This window comes from Miniopterus schreibersii, assembly GCF_964146895.1.
Source record: "Miniopterus schreibersii genome assembly, chromosome: 12".
Lineage (NCBI taxonomy): Eukaryota > Metazoa > Chordata > Mammalia > Chiroptera > Miniopteridae > Miniopterus > Miniopterus schreibersii.
The window spans coordinates 40,703,638-40,717,954 of record NC_138112.1 but is presented as its reverse complement, the minus strand read 5'-3'; the positions used below and the strand labels follow the sequence as shown (position 1 = coordinate 40,717,954).

The following is a 14,317-nucleotide window of genomic DNA, read 5'->3' as shown; positions in this document are numbered from 1 at the left end:
CTCTACCATAGATTGTTTCCTAATGCTGGTCAAGGGAAGGGTAAGTCACGGTTCTCAAGGGGACTAAGCTCTTTTCTTTCAAAATTGGTTAAGCCAGGCCAGAAAACACGTGTAAGATTAAAAACATCAGTGAACACTCTTAAAAGCTTCTATGGGTCTGTTTTTGTTTCAGAGAATAATGAATGCACACAATAGCACTTGAGGGATTTGTGGGAAAGGAGGCAAGTATTGCTGTCTGATTTGCCGATGCTTGCCTCTTACAGATATTGACGAGTGCCAGACCCGCAATGGAGGCTGCGATCATTTCTGCAAAAACACTGTGGGCAGTTTTGACTGCAGCTGCAAAAAGGGATTTAAATTATTAACAGATGAGAAGTCTTGCCAAGGTATGTGCTGAAACATAGCTGTGCTGTGCAATGTCCACTGGTTGGAGCAGAGAAGACCCCACCCCGGTAGAGACTGGCTCACTGGGCTTCTCTACCGAGTCATTAATCCCACCTCCAACCTGTGCCTCACTGATTTCATCCATTAGGTAGACTAAAATCACTGATATAGCTCACAGATGTATTTTGGAAATTAAGCTGTGAATGATTAGAGAACACTTCACCGAACCCACATGGTGTGGTTAGAGCAGAGCTCTCTCCTAGCGATGCATCGGATCATAGAATGCAAACAGGGTTGTATTAGGGTGTTGGGATTACGAATCATTTTCCTTTTCCAAAATTTCCTTTAATGTTACGGATTTTATAACAAAACTTGGTGGCAAAATATGTGGATTTAGTTAACATACCTTTTTCCCAGGAAAATGTTGGGGTCAACCCATAATCAAGGTCATGTACCAGTTGGTCTCTTCCTTGTAGCCCTTGTTTGAAGGACCAGCCTTTGGTGCTTGGGGAGACGGAGGGAGGGAATTGAGTGGGGGGGAGGCTGATCAGTCCTTGGGCAGAATGGCAGACCCCTTCTTGGATGCATCCCTCCCATATAAGGGGTGCAGCAAGGAACTTCTCTGGGTGGCAGTTGTTGATATTAATAACTGTTTGAGGTGGAGGTAAGCTCTTTTGTGTAGGGGGTCCATTTATATTTTCAGGGGCCTCAAAAAAGATCTGCTGTAATTTATTCCTATTCCATGTCTGGAAATAAAAACAGCCTAACTTAATTTTGTTAGGAATCCCAGAATTAAATAAAAATCAGAAAATAATATCTGATTTCACTTCAGATACTAAAGATGTAACATCACCTTTTTTAACCTTACAGTGTGAATTAGGTTTCTTTCTTGGATTTTTCCCTTAATGCACATTTTGTCAGGCAATTCAAGCCTAGTCCCCTTTAAATTCAGTGGGTTCATTCTAGATGATTACTGTGTGGTTTTCATCCATTTGGCTTGGAAAGCAAATTTGCTGTTCTACATAATGTTTCATAATGTATAGAGCAAGAAACACTGTTTAAGCTGTGTAAACACATTAAAAAGGAATTAGAAAAGTGATCTCATTATTCTTGGCAAAGCAAAAGCCCGTCGTGAGCAGCCAAAGTCAGCTACTGGAAGAGTCTCCTTTTCCACACTGGCTGATGTTAATAACAGAATTCATAGAGTGACATCAATTACATGGGAAGAAACAGACTTTTTCTCATTTTTCACTGATCAGTCTTGGTAGAACAAATATTTGCACAGAACAAATTTGCTGAAGAACTTGCCAAGATTTCTGGGAAAAGCGAGAGAAGAAGAGGTGTTGCAAGAATTTGCCCTTTTTATTTTATTTTTTTTATTCTTCTAGTCCCTTCCAAATGTTTGTTTTTTTATCAATGTAGTTTCTCAAGGCACGTTTGCTGTTGAAAAGAGGCCTAGCAATGGTCTATTTGGCTTCCACTGAGTTCTGCACGGGTCCTGGTTTATCCATTTGGAGGCACAAGTCGTAACTCTGTCAAGGCCTCCAAAGAGCTGAGGAAGCGAAGCTCTGGAATCCTAGTCTACAGAGGAGATGTGAGGACCAGATCAGGAAAGGAGAGGTGATTAGAGCCACCATGCAGCCTTGAGGCTAGTTTTTGGGACCTCAGCTGAAGCCAGGGATGCCTCCACACTAAACCAGGGCAGGAGGAGCTCCATGGGACTGAACCATGGGAGAGGAACAAAGCCAAGGGATTGGCCAAGAGAACCCAGCTTAAACACCGGATTTCAGTGTCTGCAATAGGAAATTATTGAGGATGCATTAATGTATTCTTTTAGTGCAGGGGGCATTAAAACCTAGGATCAACTGACCTTCTGGGGTCAAAAGATTCATTCTGGAAAGATCAGGAAGAGAGGAACCAGATTTATCTGCGACACAAGTGTGTTCTCCTTTCAAATTGCCGTAGCTTATGGAATGACTGTTGCTGTTTTACCAATAGCAACATAACAATAAGAACGCATAGCCTGCACCTAATCATTTACAAACCCTTTTAAGGTATGTTGCTATCTCATTTGGCTTCATTTAAATATTTTAAATTACTCAGCCCTGCAAATAAGCATGGGTGAGAGAGACTGACTGACTTTTTAGGCAAGTGCAATTTGCAACAGAATTTGGAAAGAGGAGTCCTGACAGTGAGTATACTTGTTGAGGGCTGCTCAACACTTTCTTTAACACAAGTGAGTGGGAGAACTGATAGGTAATGTTTTATTCTGTTTGTGTTGTTGTCCCCAGTAACTAGTGTTATAAACGTGTTCTCTCTAAGCATCCCTCAGCATTGGCTTCAGGTCCCCTCTCCCTTTACAATTACAGATGTGGATGAATGCTCTTTGGATAGGACCTGTGACCACAGCTGCGTCAACTACCCTGGCACATTCACATGTGCTTGCAACAAAGGGTACACCCTCTACGGCTTTACCCACTGTGGAGGTGAGAAGATGGCCCCTTTGGAGTCAGATGAGTCTGGGCCTGCAGAGGAACAGGGCTTAACCCTAAGGTGTCCCCAGGTCAGGGGCCTAACTCTAAGGTGTCCCCAGGTCAGGGACCAATTTTCCTACACTGGGGGATGAGCGGGACATTCCAGTCTATGTACAGTAGTATTGAATCCATCGACTCAAGGGAAGCATCTGCCAAAGGACATCTCCCCCCATTTATCCCTTTAACACGTCAAGTATGAAATGGAGCAGAGTGAAGAGCTATGCTCTTCAGCTGTGAATTCTTTATTGACTTTATTGATGTGATTATATTCGGAGAATGGGAGGATCTCTCAGGAGCTGATATCATATCTGTTGGAACTTCCCAGCAGATAGCAAAGTTGCAGTCCTCAGAGAGGCTCGGCAGGGCACCATTTCTCAGACTTGCCTTGTATAGGAACTGACTGCAAAGCCTGTTCGAGCCTTTTGAGCTGGTCTTTAAGCAGGTCTTCGAGCTGGAAGCGGGACCATTGACTTTATCTCTCTGCTCTGTGCCCATGTAGCAACATGTCCCAATGTCATTTGCCCTTATGGTCAAGGAGATTATGGCATAAATCAGATTTGGTACCAAAAGACTCCCACTCTGCGCACCCAATCATCAGGTTCATTCAGCAGTCTTTGAGAACACAGATTCAGGATCTGACTCAGAATATCTGGGGCTCCCAGGGTGACTCTGAGGATCTGAAGACTTGCGAACCACTGGCCTAAATACTTCCTGCCCAGTGTTTGTGTCCTGTGCTTAAGAAGAATGGATAGTAGTGATTTGTTATAGACAATGTTATCTCTCTTCTCCTTTTCCATACATTCTTGGCAAGACTGAAAACATTCTCTTCTAGTCCATCAAGAAATCCCATGGGCATGTTCACTGAATATGAATGTGTGCCTGGGTTTTAGTTAGAGCCATCTGTGACCTGGACTCAGTCTCAGGTTGGTGGAGATGAGTGCAGATCACTTTCCTTCTCTATACTTCAGCTACATGAACTGTCAGGTGGGGAGTCCTGGTTCTCTCCCTTGGTATGTAGCTCAGGAGGATGGTGGAGTTTTAAATTGGAAGCCTGTGCAGCATCTGAGTTTGAGCATCTGAAAATAGAGGGTCCCTAATTGTGGGATGGTTTGATCAAGAATGGAACTTGAGACTTCTCGTGAGGCTCATGCCAGGAAATCCACCACATGGACAGTGGGGTCAGCTGGTGCCATTTACACATCCTAACGGCAGTCAGCCTCTGCCCTTTGTTCAGCGAGTTTCAACCATGTGACTCCTCTCCTGCTTCTTCCTCAAGGGAAGGGTAGTGCCTGCGGGGCAGGGATGGGCTGCGGTGACAGGAGCGTGTTTTGTTCCCCAGACACCGACGAGTGCAGCATCAACAACGGAGGCTGTCAGCAGGTCTGTGTGAACACAGTGGGCAGCTACGAATGCCAGTGCCACTCTGCATACAAGCTCCACTGGAATAAAAAAGACTGTGTGGGTAAGGGCGCCGTGGCCCGGACTCGGTCAGCGGGCTCCCCGCGGCCCAGCTGCGCTCTCCCGTGTCTGCCTGGACCCAGAGTGCGGCCCACCGACCCGCCTCTGAATTCCCCTCCCCTCAGCTGTAACAGCCACTCTTTAAATAGCTCAAAAACAGGAGATACTTTGCAGGCTCTTTGGTGTTGCCTTCTGTGCTTCTGTATAGGTTGGAACTCGCTTCTGTTTTCCTGGTTTTCCATGTTTTCCTGGTTTCATGCTTTTCTGCATGAAAAAAATAGCATACAAATAGCACCTTTACCTTGGTGGGAAACGGTGCCTAGGCTTGTGTTCTATGCTGGGTGTCAGCTCTACTTTCTTTTCTTGGGGACTTTGATGCATGGGACCCAGCCGTCCTTGTCACACCTGGAATTGTCCTTCTCTTTCTGTGAGTGTCTGTATTTTGTCCTGCCTAGAAGTGAAGGGGGTCCTGCCCACTAGTGTATCACCCCACGTGTCCCTGCATTGCGGTAGGAGTGGCGGAGGAGACAGGTGCTTCCTCAGATGTCACTCTGGCATTCACCTCTCTTCAGGTGAGTGGTCCCAGCCCCTGGGGCAGGTCCTCATGCCGGGGCCAGGCCTTCCTGACCATTAGGTGTTAGGTGCTCTTAAAGGGCTACCCCCCAATCACTGGAGGCCAATGTTTTGAGACTCCACAGGCTGGGTGTTTTTCTAGTGGTCTGTGTGGAGTGGGGGTGGGGGATGATTTTAGCTGCTACCAGGAGAGACTGTAACCATGTTTACATGTTGACAATCCACATTCTGTCTGTCAGGACTGCAAGAGGCCTACTCTGTCACCTGCGGCTCTTCCCCTCCTGTCAGGAACAAACAGCAAAAATCAAATGACTCTGCTTTCGGGGGTAATTACCAAACCTGTGTGTCCTCTCTGGGGCTCACTGCGTTCAGTGGCTTCATTCTGGGGTGCTGTTCTTGGGCGTCGGCTTTGCTTTCTTGTCTCTTTATCTCCTTGATGCCGTGAGCATGTTACAGGATGTTCTCACCTGCACTGCAGCCTTGAACGGTGACTTACCACATGACAAGCAGTTACTGTGTCCACTGTGTGGTGTGCGGCTCTGTGTTCAGGCCTGGTGGGTCATCATATTGGGCAGAGACCTACAGAGCTCTGGGGCAGGAGATTCAGGTCTCCCAAACTCCCCGCACCCTAGAGCACCCCAAAGGCCCAGCAGGAAAGTGTGCCTGGGGCACATGGCGTTGGTAGAGATAGACATGGTATGACAGGGTGAGCAAGAATTGTGCCCAGAGAAAGGACCTTGAGCCCTTTCTGCTTTGTCAAAAGATAAACAATTGAAGTTTAAAGCTTTTAGGAAGCTTTATCCTCCCAGATTTAGACATTTCTGTGATTATGTCATGAGAACACCTGAATGAAGAGATGGTTCTTGATGTCCATATGACATATGTGAGCAAAGCTAGAAACCCGAAGCAGGGTAGTAACAGCTCGCATCTATTGATCAAACAGTTAAAATATGCCAGCCACTGTATTACATGTATTGGCTGATTTAATCCACATTAAAACCCTCTGGGCAATTTTACTATTATCCTCATTAACCAGATGAAGAAACTGAAGTTCGGAGAGGTGAAATAATATACCCAAAGTGGCTCAGATAAGAAATAGCAGAGCAAGGATTTTGACCAGGCTGTCTGAATCCAGAGTCTTAAGTATTATCCTTTCCTGTTGCTCTTGCCTGACATTTGGACCAGCCAGAGCAGACATCGTGGTGTGTCACTTGGATATTTAGGCCACCCCAGGGATGGGCAAGCAAACAGTTAACAGTTATTCAGTTCTTATTCTGTGCCAGATAGTAGGCTAAACATTTTTTCGTATTATCTCATTTAATCCTCACAACAGCCTGGTAATGTAGGTCCCATAATTATGTCTATTTTATGAATGAGAAAACTGAGGATTAGGGAGATTAAGTTCTCATCACAAGTTAAAGAGCTAGAGTTTGAATTCTGGTCATTGGCTCCAGAGCCTAAAGTATGGTTAAAACTGACCGTGGGAGGAGAGCAGAATTTTACACATGAGGCCCTCAAAGTGGGAGCCTCCCAGATCCTGAAAATCCTAGCCACACTCAGTGAGTGCCATTTAATCTGGACTGGTGGCCCCTCAGCCCTGTCCTCCCAGGACAGTCTTATTTAGGAGAATCTGCCTTTCCCCATTTTCCTCAGCAGTCTTGTCTAAATTTGAACTAGGGGATTTTGGTCTTCTTTCTTGGGAAGGTACAAAAATGACCTCCTTTTTTATCTCACTGTTGAGGTTGTTTTGGGCCCTCCCTTTGTTATATTTGACCACTGCATTCATCTCAAATGGAGGAATAAGTGTAGCTCTTAGGAGGCTCCTTGTGTCCCCAGTCCCAGGGTGATGGGCAGTCTGTGATCCAGACCTTTTTTTGGTCTCAGGGTAAGAGAGGGGCTCAGGGCTTGCAGCTTGCGGTGGGACCCAGCCAATGGGTAGCTCTCCATTACCCAGCTGGTGTTTCCATTCCTTTGCCTCTGAAGGTAACATCTCTCACTTGTTTCTTTCTGAAGATGTCGCCACCGTCAGGACAAGTGTAACCTTTAAGCTAAATGAAGGCAAGTGTAGTTTGAAAAAGGCTGAGCTGTTTCCCGAGGGTCTGCGACCAGCACTACCAGGTATGGAATCAGATGGCCAGTGCAGGGAGCCTGCCTGCATGCTGGGAAAGGGGCCCGAAACAAGCTTGTGCCCTTCAGATGGGATGGAGCAGTTCAGAATCTCCAAGGACTGTCTTCACAGGGGGAAGAGGAGCCTAGCGTAGCATCCCGTGTAGTTCTGGGGTTAGACTTCAGAGCTTCCTTTGCAAGGTACAGATGGGGAAGCTCTGGGGAAACCTGGGAGTTCACAGGAATCAATAAGGGTTTTCAGTGCATTAACACTTGGTGATCATATGGGGTTACATTTTCTAGATCTTCAAGTTTGCTTGAAATATAAGCCAAAGAAATGAAAAAAGGTTTGGCTCAGAAAGGATAATCATTGATGAACAAGGATGTGATATCCAGCTTTCCTGCTGGATCTAGTGTTTGGAGGCTTCAGCAGAACAAATACCATCCAACTGGCCTTATTGAAAAGAGCAGAAGCCAACCCTCCTCTATCTCCCGCAGCCCACATTTCCCGTATTGTTTCATGAAATAATTTTAGAGATTAAAAAAACACCAGAATTTAAGTATTAGGGAGGCTTCTTTCCTCAATCTACCCTCAAATAAATCATACAAACAAATTAAGTTAAAGCTCACTGTAGTCGCTTTGCATTGCCGATTTTAAGTAACTAACCAAGGTTACTTTTGGTACTTCCATTTAAGGGAATATTATGCAGCTATTAATTATATGTTTCAAAGAATGTTTAATGACATAGGAAAATGTTCTCATCATACTAGGATGGAAAAAAGGAAAGTAAAGCTTTTTACATCTAATACAACCCAAATTGTGTAAAAAGACAAATAAGAGGTAGGGGAAAAAAAGGAAAGAAAACTCAGCTATCATTTGTAGTGGTTACATCTGGGTGGGAGGGTGACAAGTGATTTTCATTTTTTTCCCTGTGTTTTCCAAATTCTCCACAGTGCACATTTATACTTTTAGATCAGAAGGGGGGGAAAAATTATTTAAAAAGGGATTTGCTCTTCAGTTTACATAATAGTGTTGTACTAAAGTCAATTTTTTAGTTTTAATAAATGTACATGTTAATGGAAGATGTTAGTTAACATCGGGAAACTTGGTGAGGAGTATATGAGAACTCTCAGTACTACCTTAGCAACTTACTATCTTAGCAATAAATCTAAACTTGTTTCAAAGCAAAAAGTTAAAAAAATAGATATGGGGAAATGAAAGGGAGATAGTTTCAAAAGGAACATCTGTTTACTGTGAGATTTACAGTTAGCCTTTTGAAAAGTTAATATAGATCTTAGGGGAAATAGATAGAGGGCAACTGGAATTGGCCTCCCTCTTCCTCTGGCCCCTGATGAACTGCTGAGCTTGGAACAGCCTTGTAATCTTAAAGAAGGTGATACAGATGATATGTGAGTTCAATAAAGCAAGATTTAAAAATACAGACAAATCGATTGTGTGGATGATGTGTGGACCAGCTCTTTGGTTCGGGTTGACAATCATTAGTTAAAAGATTCACTGGAAGCCATAGGGGGAGGAGTGACAGCCAAAGTCAGGCACAGGGATGAGCGGAGCCCCGCCTTCCCAACACTTCCACCCCCACCCTGGACGCCTTCATGAGCCGGTTTGGTTCTGTTGATTCTCTGTGCTATGTATTACTCCTGGTTATTTCAAAATGAGACATCACTGTTGATGTGCATCCCAGCTTTCCCTCTGGGTTGGAACTACTTCAGGGTCAGTTTGCCTGAAAGCAGGAGTCAGTTTCCTTTCCACTCCTGTGCTCATTCCTTGTTTGAGGCCTCAGCCCCTTCTTGGCACGTCACGGTCCCGCTTTAAGGAAACCAACTGTGGGAACATGCGTGCACCTTGGCAAACCATCGGTCAGGAACGCAAGACAACCCCAGTTCGTTCTTGTCCGCCCCGTATGTGGCTGGCCAGTTGAAAACATCCAGCGCGTATCCACGCAAATGACTTTCAAGTGCTCAGTCGCTAAGTTATAGAGGAGGCAATACTGGCCCTTCAAAATCAAAACGTCACCGTGCTCCAAGCTGAGAGCTTTCAGCATCTTGGCATCTGGAGTTGATCATTTAGTCCCTTGAGAGTTGTTTTAATGAAATGCTTACTGAGCTCTAGCGAATGTTGGACTGAGTGCTTTGCCGGAATTTGGCTTCCGATGATTTTGTTTCTTCATGCAGAGAAGCACAGCTCAGTAAGAGAGAGCTTCCGCTACGCACACCTTGCATGCGGCTCCGGCAAGCAAGTCCCGGGCGCCCCCGGCCGACCGAGCGCCACTAAGGACATGTTTATCACTGTTGAGTTTGAGCTTGAAACTAACCAAAAGGAGGTGACAGGTTGGTCTGAAAACAGTCTACGGTGCCAGGCTTCCCACAGCGTGTTCCTTATTCCTTTGCCTCTCACTTTTCATCGTTGTTTTTTTTTTTTTGGGGGGGGGGGACACGTAGTGCAACCACTGAAGTATCTCCTGTTTTTTTCACCCCCAAACTAAACTGAATTGGTTTGGAACCTCACGATTTTATTTGCTTCATGAAAACCCAAAGCTACCATTCTGGTCCACAAATTTCTGTTGGTATCGAATGCTGCCCAGCCTGCTAGGTGCTCAGCTCCAGGTCTCCCCCACTCTGACCACAGGGAACCGTGTGCATGTGGGGGGGTCCTCAGTCGGGCTGCAGCCTGCCGTCCCCCCACTGCTGTCCCTCTCATTTCTGCAGCCGCGTGCGATTTGAGCTGCATCGTAAAGCGGACAGAGAAGAGGCTCCGGAAGGCCATCCGCACGCTCCGGAAGGCTGCCCACAGAGAGCAGTTTCACCTCCAGCTCTCAGGCATGGATCTTGAAGTGGCTAAAAAGTCTCCCAGAGCGTCTGAACGCCGCACCGAGTCCTGTGGAGTGGGCCAGAGCCACGTAGGAAACCAATGTGGTGAGTGGCTTGCTGGCCAGGGCATTCTTGCTAACAGAACTGTCTTCAGCTCCACAGACACTGAGGTAACCAGAAGTCTGGCCCATGCTTTCCTCTCTGGGCTCACTCCAGAGGACACCCTGGACATCTACTCGTTTGGGAACTACATGGAGGTGTCTGTCATGTCATGAGTTCCCCAGCACCTGGCGTTGTGCCTGCCTCTTGGTGGGCACTTAATAGATGTTTGCGGAATTGAGGGACAGAACGGAAAGGCAGGGTTGATGAGAAGAGGGAGTGTTGCCCTTTCAGCGTCTGAGGGGTAGTAGTTTCAGATGACTGTGGTCCCCTGCTGGGGCAGGACTACAGGTATGTGGCACCATGGGCCTTCTGCACACTCCACCGTCACAGTTCCCCCCTTATCTCTGGCTCTACTGATGGTGGCAACAAACAATCTCCTGTTCGCAGTTTTGTGCTGAGGTAAGGCTGGGGGCTGCTCGGCTGTCTCGTGAGATCCCTTAGCTTCAGCCCAAGGTTCCTCGGAGTGTCAGCTTCATGTATGTTGGTGTGTGTGTCTGTTTGTGTGAATTAAGTTTGCGATCTGGCATTTGAGCAACATCAACTCTTTTCCTTTGATGAAGTTCCAGGCAAGAGGAACCTGGACAAGAGGTTCAAGGGGGGTCAATCTTGAGATTTGTTTGTTTTGAAAGACTGTCTGAGCAATTGTGGGCAATTCTATCTGAAAAGTCTTGGATGGTGGAAAATGGGAGCCTCACTGTATAGTAATAATGGTAATGATTTATTGAGCCCTCTTCTGTCTCAAGCATAGCACTGTATCTAAGCACTGTAGTTATCTTACTATCTTATTTCATCCTAGCAGGAGTCTTACCAGGTAGGTATTATCTCCATTTAACAGATGAACAAACTGGAGCTCAGAGGGCTAAGTTCTCTTGCTCAAGATCACATTGATGGGCTGACTGCAAAGCCAGTGCTCTGGTCCCAAGTAAGGTAAATTTTGATAACCAGAGCCCTTCAGAATAAAGAGACGTCCTTTCTGAAGCGTCATGAGAATCATGAGTCTCAAGAAATGGAGCTTGAGCTGAGGAGTAATGAATCAGTGTTTCTGAAGAAGCAAAGCTGAACCCCTTGGTACTTAGTTGGGGGGGCTGTCAGCAACAGCCCCACAGTTCAAATCTGTTGCTTTTCCGAAATGTAATGAAAATCATGTGAAATCAAGTGTAACTGTCCACCAGAGGCTGGTTCTCAAATAGTCTTAACTTTTATTCCAGCTGACTCTCTTAAAAGAAAAAAGAAAAAAAAGTAAAAACAACACAGCTGGTTGGCTTGTTCTCATTTAAAATTTGAAGAGTTCCAGTTTTTGTATCAAAATGGTGATGAGAGTTGGCTGTTGCTGCCCTACTTTCCAGGGTGAGTTGCAGAAACTCTCAGGGATGAGCAGGCTGGTCCTCCTCCTGACCCCTCAGAGCTGCGTTGCACCCCCTTTCCCCATTTGCTACCTGTTAGGGGGAGGCCTGGTAGGCTGGCCAGGGAGCCTTTGTGGTCAGTTAAGAATTCAGGAGAAACTAGTGTCAAGGGCCCCGTGGACCAGCTCCCAGTGAGAGTATGACCAGTACCACCACAAGGGCGCTTCTGGGGAATAAAAGTCCAGAATGAGGATCCTGAGTTACTTAACGGAGGCCTCGTGGGCATGACAGCTTATGAGAGACACTCGGCACGGGGTGTATGTAGCTGTTGTGTGTGTGTGAATGTGTCCTGAGATGCTGGTTGGGCTAAGTTAGATTGGATTTGTTGCTGATGGAGGCAATATGTCTTGTCTCAAGAGCTCCCTCTAGCATGGATTTTGTAGCCCACATGGGACCAAACCAGGTTCACCGTGTCTGACAGCAATGTTGAAGAGTTTACCGTGTAGAGGAAACAGCACAAAGAATTACCAGTGAAAATCCTTCCTCCTGCTGGAGGGAGAAAACTGGCATAAAGAGCAATTGGATAAGTTAATTAGAAAGGCTTTTTACCTAGCAGACTCATGGCGCTGGTGAGCCACAGTGTGTGTGTGTGTGTGTGTGTGCGCGCACGCGTGCATCTGCCTGTCTGGTTTATTTGATGGTCTTAGAACTTCATAAACACCAGGCTTACTGGTATTTTCTGAACCCTTAATGGCATATACCATAGGTATAGTATATGAGATAGTTCTTTTTGGAAATTATTTTCAGTGTCTGTAGAAGACAGTTCAAAAAGCGTTCTGACTCACCTGGAAGGAGAGATGGAGCCATTATGTTTTTCCTTTAAAATACTTTTATTTAGTTTTTAGTGACCAAAATAGTGTGTGTTTCAAATGGTACAGAAGTGTGTAGAATAAAAATGAAAGTTCTCCCCTCAGCTTTCAATCCCACTCCCCAGAAGCAATCACTGTCAATAACTTGCTGTGTATTTTTCCAAAATCTGTTTTTATGCATATAAAAATGAAATTTTATTTCTCTATTCCATAAACATTTATGGAGCACCTACTGTATGCCAGGTACTACTGGAGGTGCTGAGAATGCATTAAAGAAACATAAAAGTGAAAATCTCAGCCCTCACAGAGTGTCCGATGCCGGAGGAGGGAGATAGACCGTCATCCAATAAACAAGGCGATATACCATGTAGCAGGTGGTGGTAAGGGTATGAAGAACAGGTAGGGAGGGAACTGGGATAGAAGGTGCCAGGGCACGGGGAGGGGTGAGGAGGTGTGTATTCCTCTAAATGTAGACTGTGGTCAAGGACTATGGTCTTACAGAATGTCATTTGGGCAGAGATGTGAAGGACAGAGGAAGCAAGGATGGGGACATCTGGGAGAAGTCCCAGGCAAGGGCACCAAGAAACACAAAAACCCCGAGTCATTGGAAAGAGGGTCCGCAAATGAGGGCTGGGGGTGGGGGTGGGGAAGAAGTCAGAGCAGTAGCCGAGGGCCAGGTCACCTGGGGATAGAAATGGTGCTGAGGACCACTGACTTTGAATTTGAGAAATGAAGCCAATGAAGGGTTTTGAGCAGAGGAGTAACAGAGTTCTGACTTTTGTCTTAAAAGGACAACTTTGGCTGCTGTGTTGGAAATAGATTGTAGGTTTATGTGTGGAAAAAACATTTAAAAATATATATCAATATAATTTGAATAGTGTTATGTGTTGTTTTTAACTGGAGTAGATTGCTATTTCTTTCCAAGCTAATAGAGGAGCTTCTTTCTTTTTTTTTAAAACCCTCACCCAAAGATATGTTTCTATTGATTTTAGAGAGAAAGAAAGGGAGAGAGAGAGAGAGATGTTGACTGATTGCCTCCCCAACTGTGGATCTAAGATAACCTGGGTATGTACCCTGATCAGGAATTGAACCAGCGACCCTTTGAACCAACTGAACCAAACTAGCCAGGGCTAACTTACTTCTTTTAAAGTGTCCTGGTCCTTTTTAAAGACACCAGTATTTGTTAGCCATACTAAATAGCCATCTATCACCACCCTATTGGTGGATGTTTAAATTATTCATAATTTTTCTTTCTTTTTAAAAAAAATATATCTTTATTGATTTCAGAAAGAAGAAGAGAGAGGGAGAGAGAGATAGAAACATCAGTGATGAGAGAGTCACTGATCAGTTGCCCCCTGCACAACCCCTACTGGGGATCGAGCCCGCAACCCGGGCATGTGCCCTGACCGGGAATCAAACTGCGATCTCCTGGATCCTAGGTCAATGCTCAACCGCTGAGCCATGCTGGCCAGGCTAGTCGTAATTTTTCTATTATAAACAATGCTGCAATGAATATTCTTTTTGTGCACACAGCCAATATTTCTGAAGGATAGACTTGTAGAAGTACAATTGCTGGGTCAAAGGACATGCATATTTAAAACATTAGTAGATACTGCCAAATTACCCTCCAAAAAGACCATACTAATATATACTCTCTCAAACATTCTGTCTGAGTGTTTATTGCCCCACATGATTGCTAACATGGGTCAGTTGTCACTGATCTTTATAATTTTTGCAAATCTGGTAAAAGCAAAAATGATGAAATAATTTTAACTTGGTTTTCTTTGATTATTCGTGAGACTGAGCATGGTGTCATGCATCTGTGGTCACTCGGATTTCTTCTTCCGAGATTATCCATATTCTTTGCCTATTTTTCCATTAAATTGTTTGTTTTTCCGATATCATTTAAAAAATAAAATTTAAAGCCCCAAGTTACATCAAAGAACAGTAATTTCTGACCAGTTAAATACTTTCTTATAGTCATTTTACCATAGTAAATAAAATCTCGTTAATTTGGCATTTAAGGGTTTTAGGGACAGCCTGCTCTGTAGGTGACCTT

The 14,317-nt window shown here is 45.0% G+C and overlaps 1 protein-coding gene across 1 annotated transcript in view; it reads left to right on the top strand.

Annotated features, from left to right (window-relative positions):
* SCUBE2 (signal peptide, CUB domain and EGF like domain containing 2) overlaps positions 1 to 14,317 on the top strand; it is a gene marked incomplete at its 5' end in the record, with an annotated part of 66,544 nt that overhangs the window by 28,382 nt on the left and 23,845 nt on the right. The window contains 8 exons of the mRNA XM_081154862.1: positions 264 to 386; positions 2,754 to 2,870; positions 4,258 to 4,380; positions 4,832 to 4,948; positions 5,189 to 5,275; positions 6,963 to 7,067; positions 9,249 to 9,404; positions 9,783 to 9,989. Of these exons, the coding sequence (XP_081010988.1) occupies positions 264 to 386; positions 2,754 to 2,870; positions 4,258 to 4,380; positions 4,832 to 4,948; positions 5,189 to 5,275; positions 6,963 to 7,067; positions 9,249 to 9,404; positions 9,783 to 9,989 (1,035 nt within the window). The remainder of the gene's footprint in view (positions 1 to 263; positions 387 to 2,753; positions 2,871 to 4,257; positions 4,381 to 4,831; positions 4,949 to 5,188; positions 5,276 to 6,962; positions 7,068 to 9,248; positions 9,405 to 9,782; positions 9,990 to 14,317) is intronic.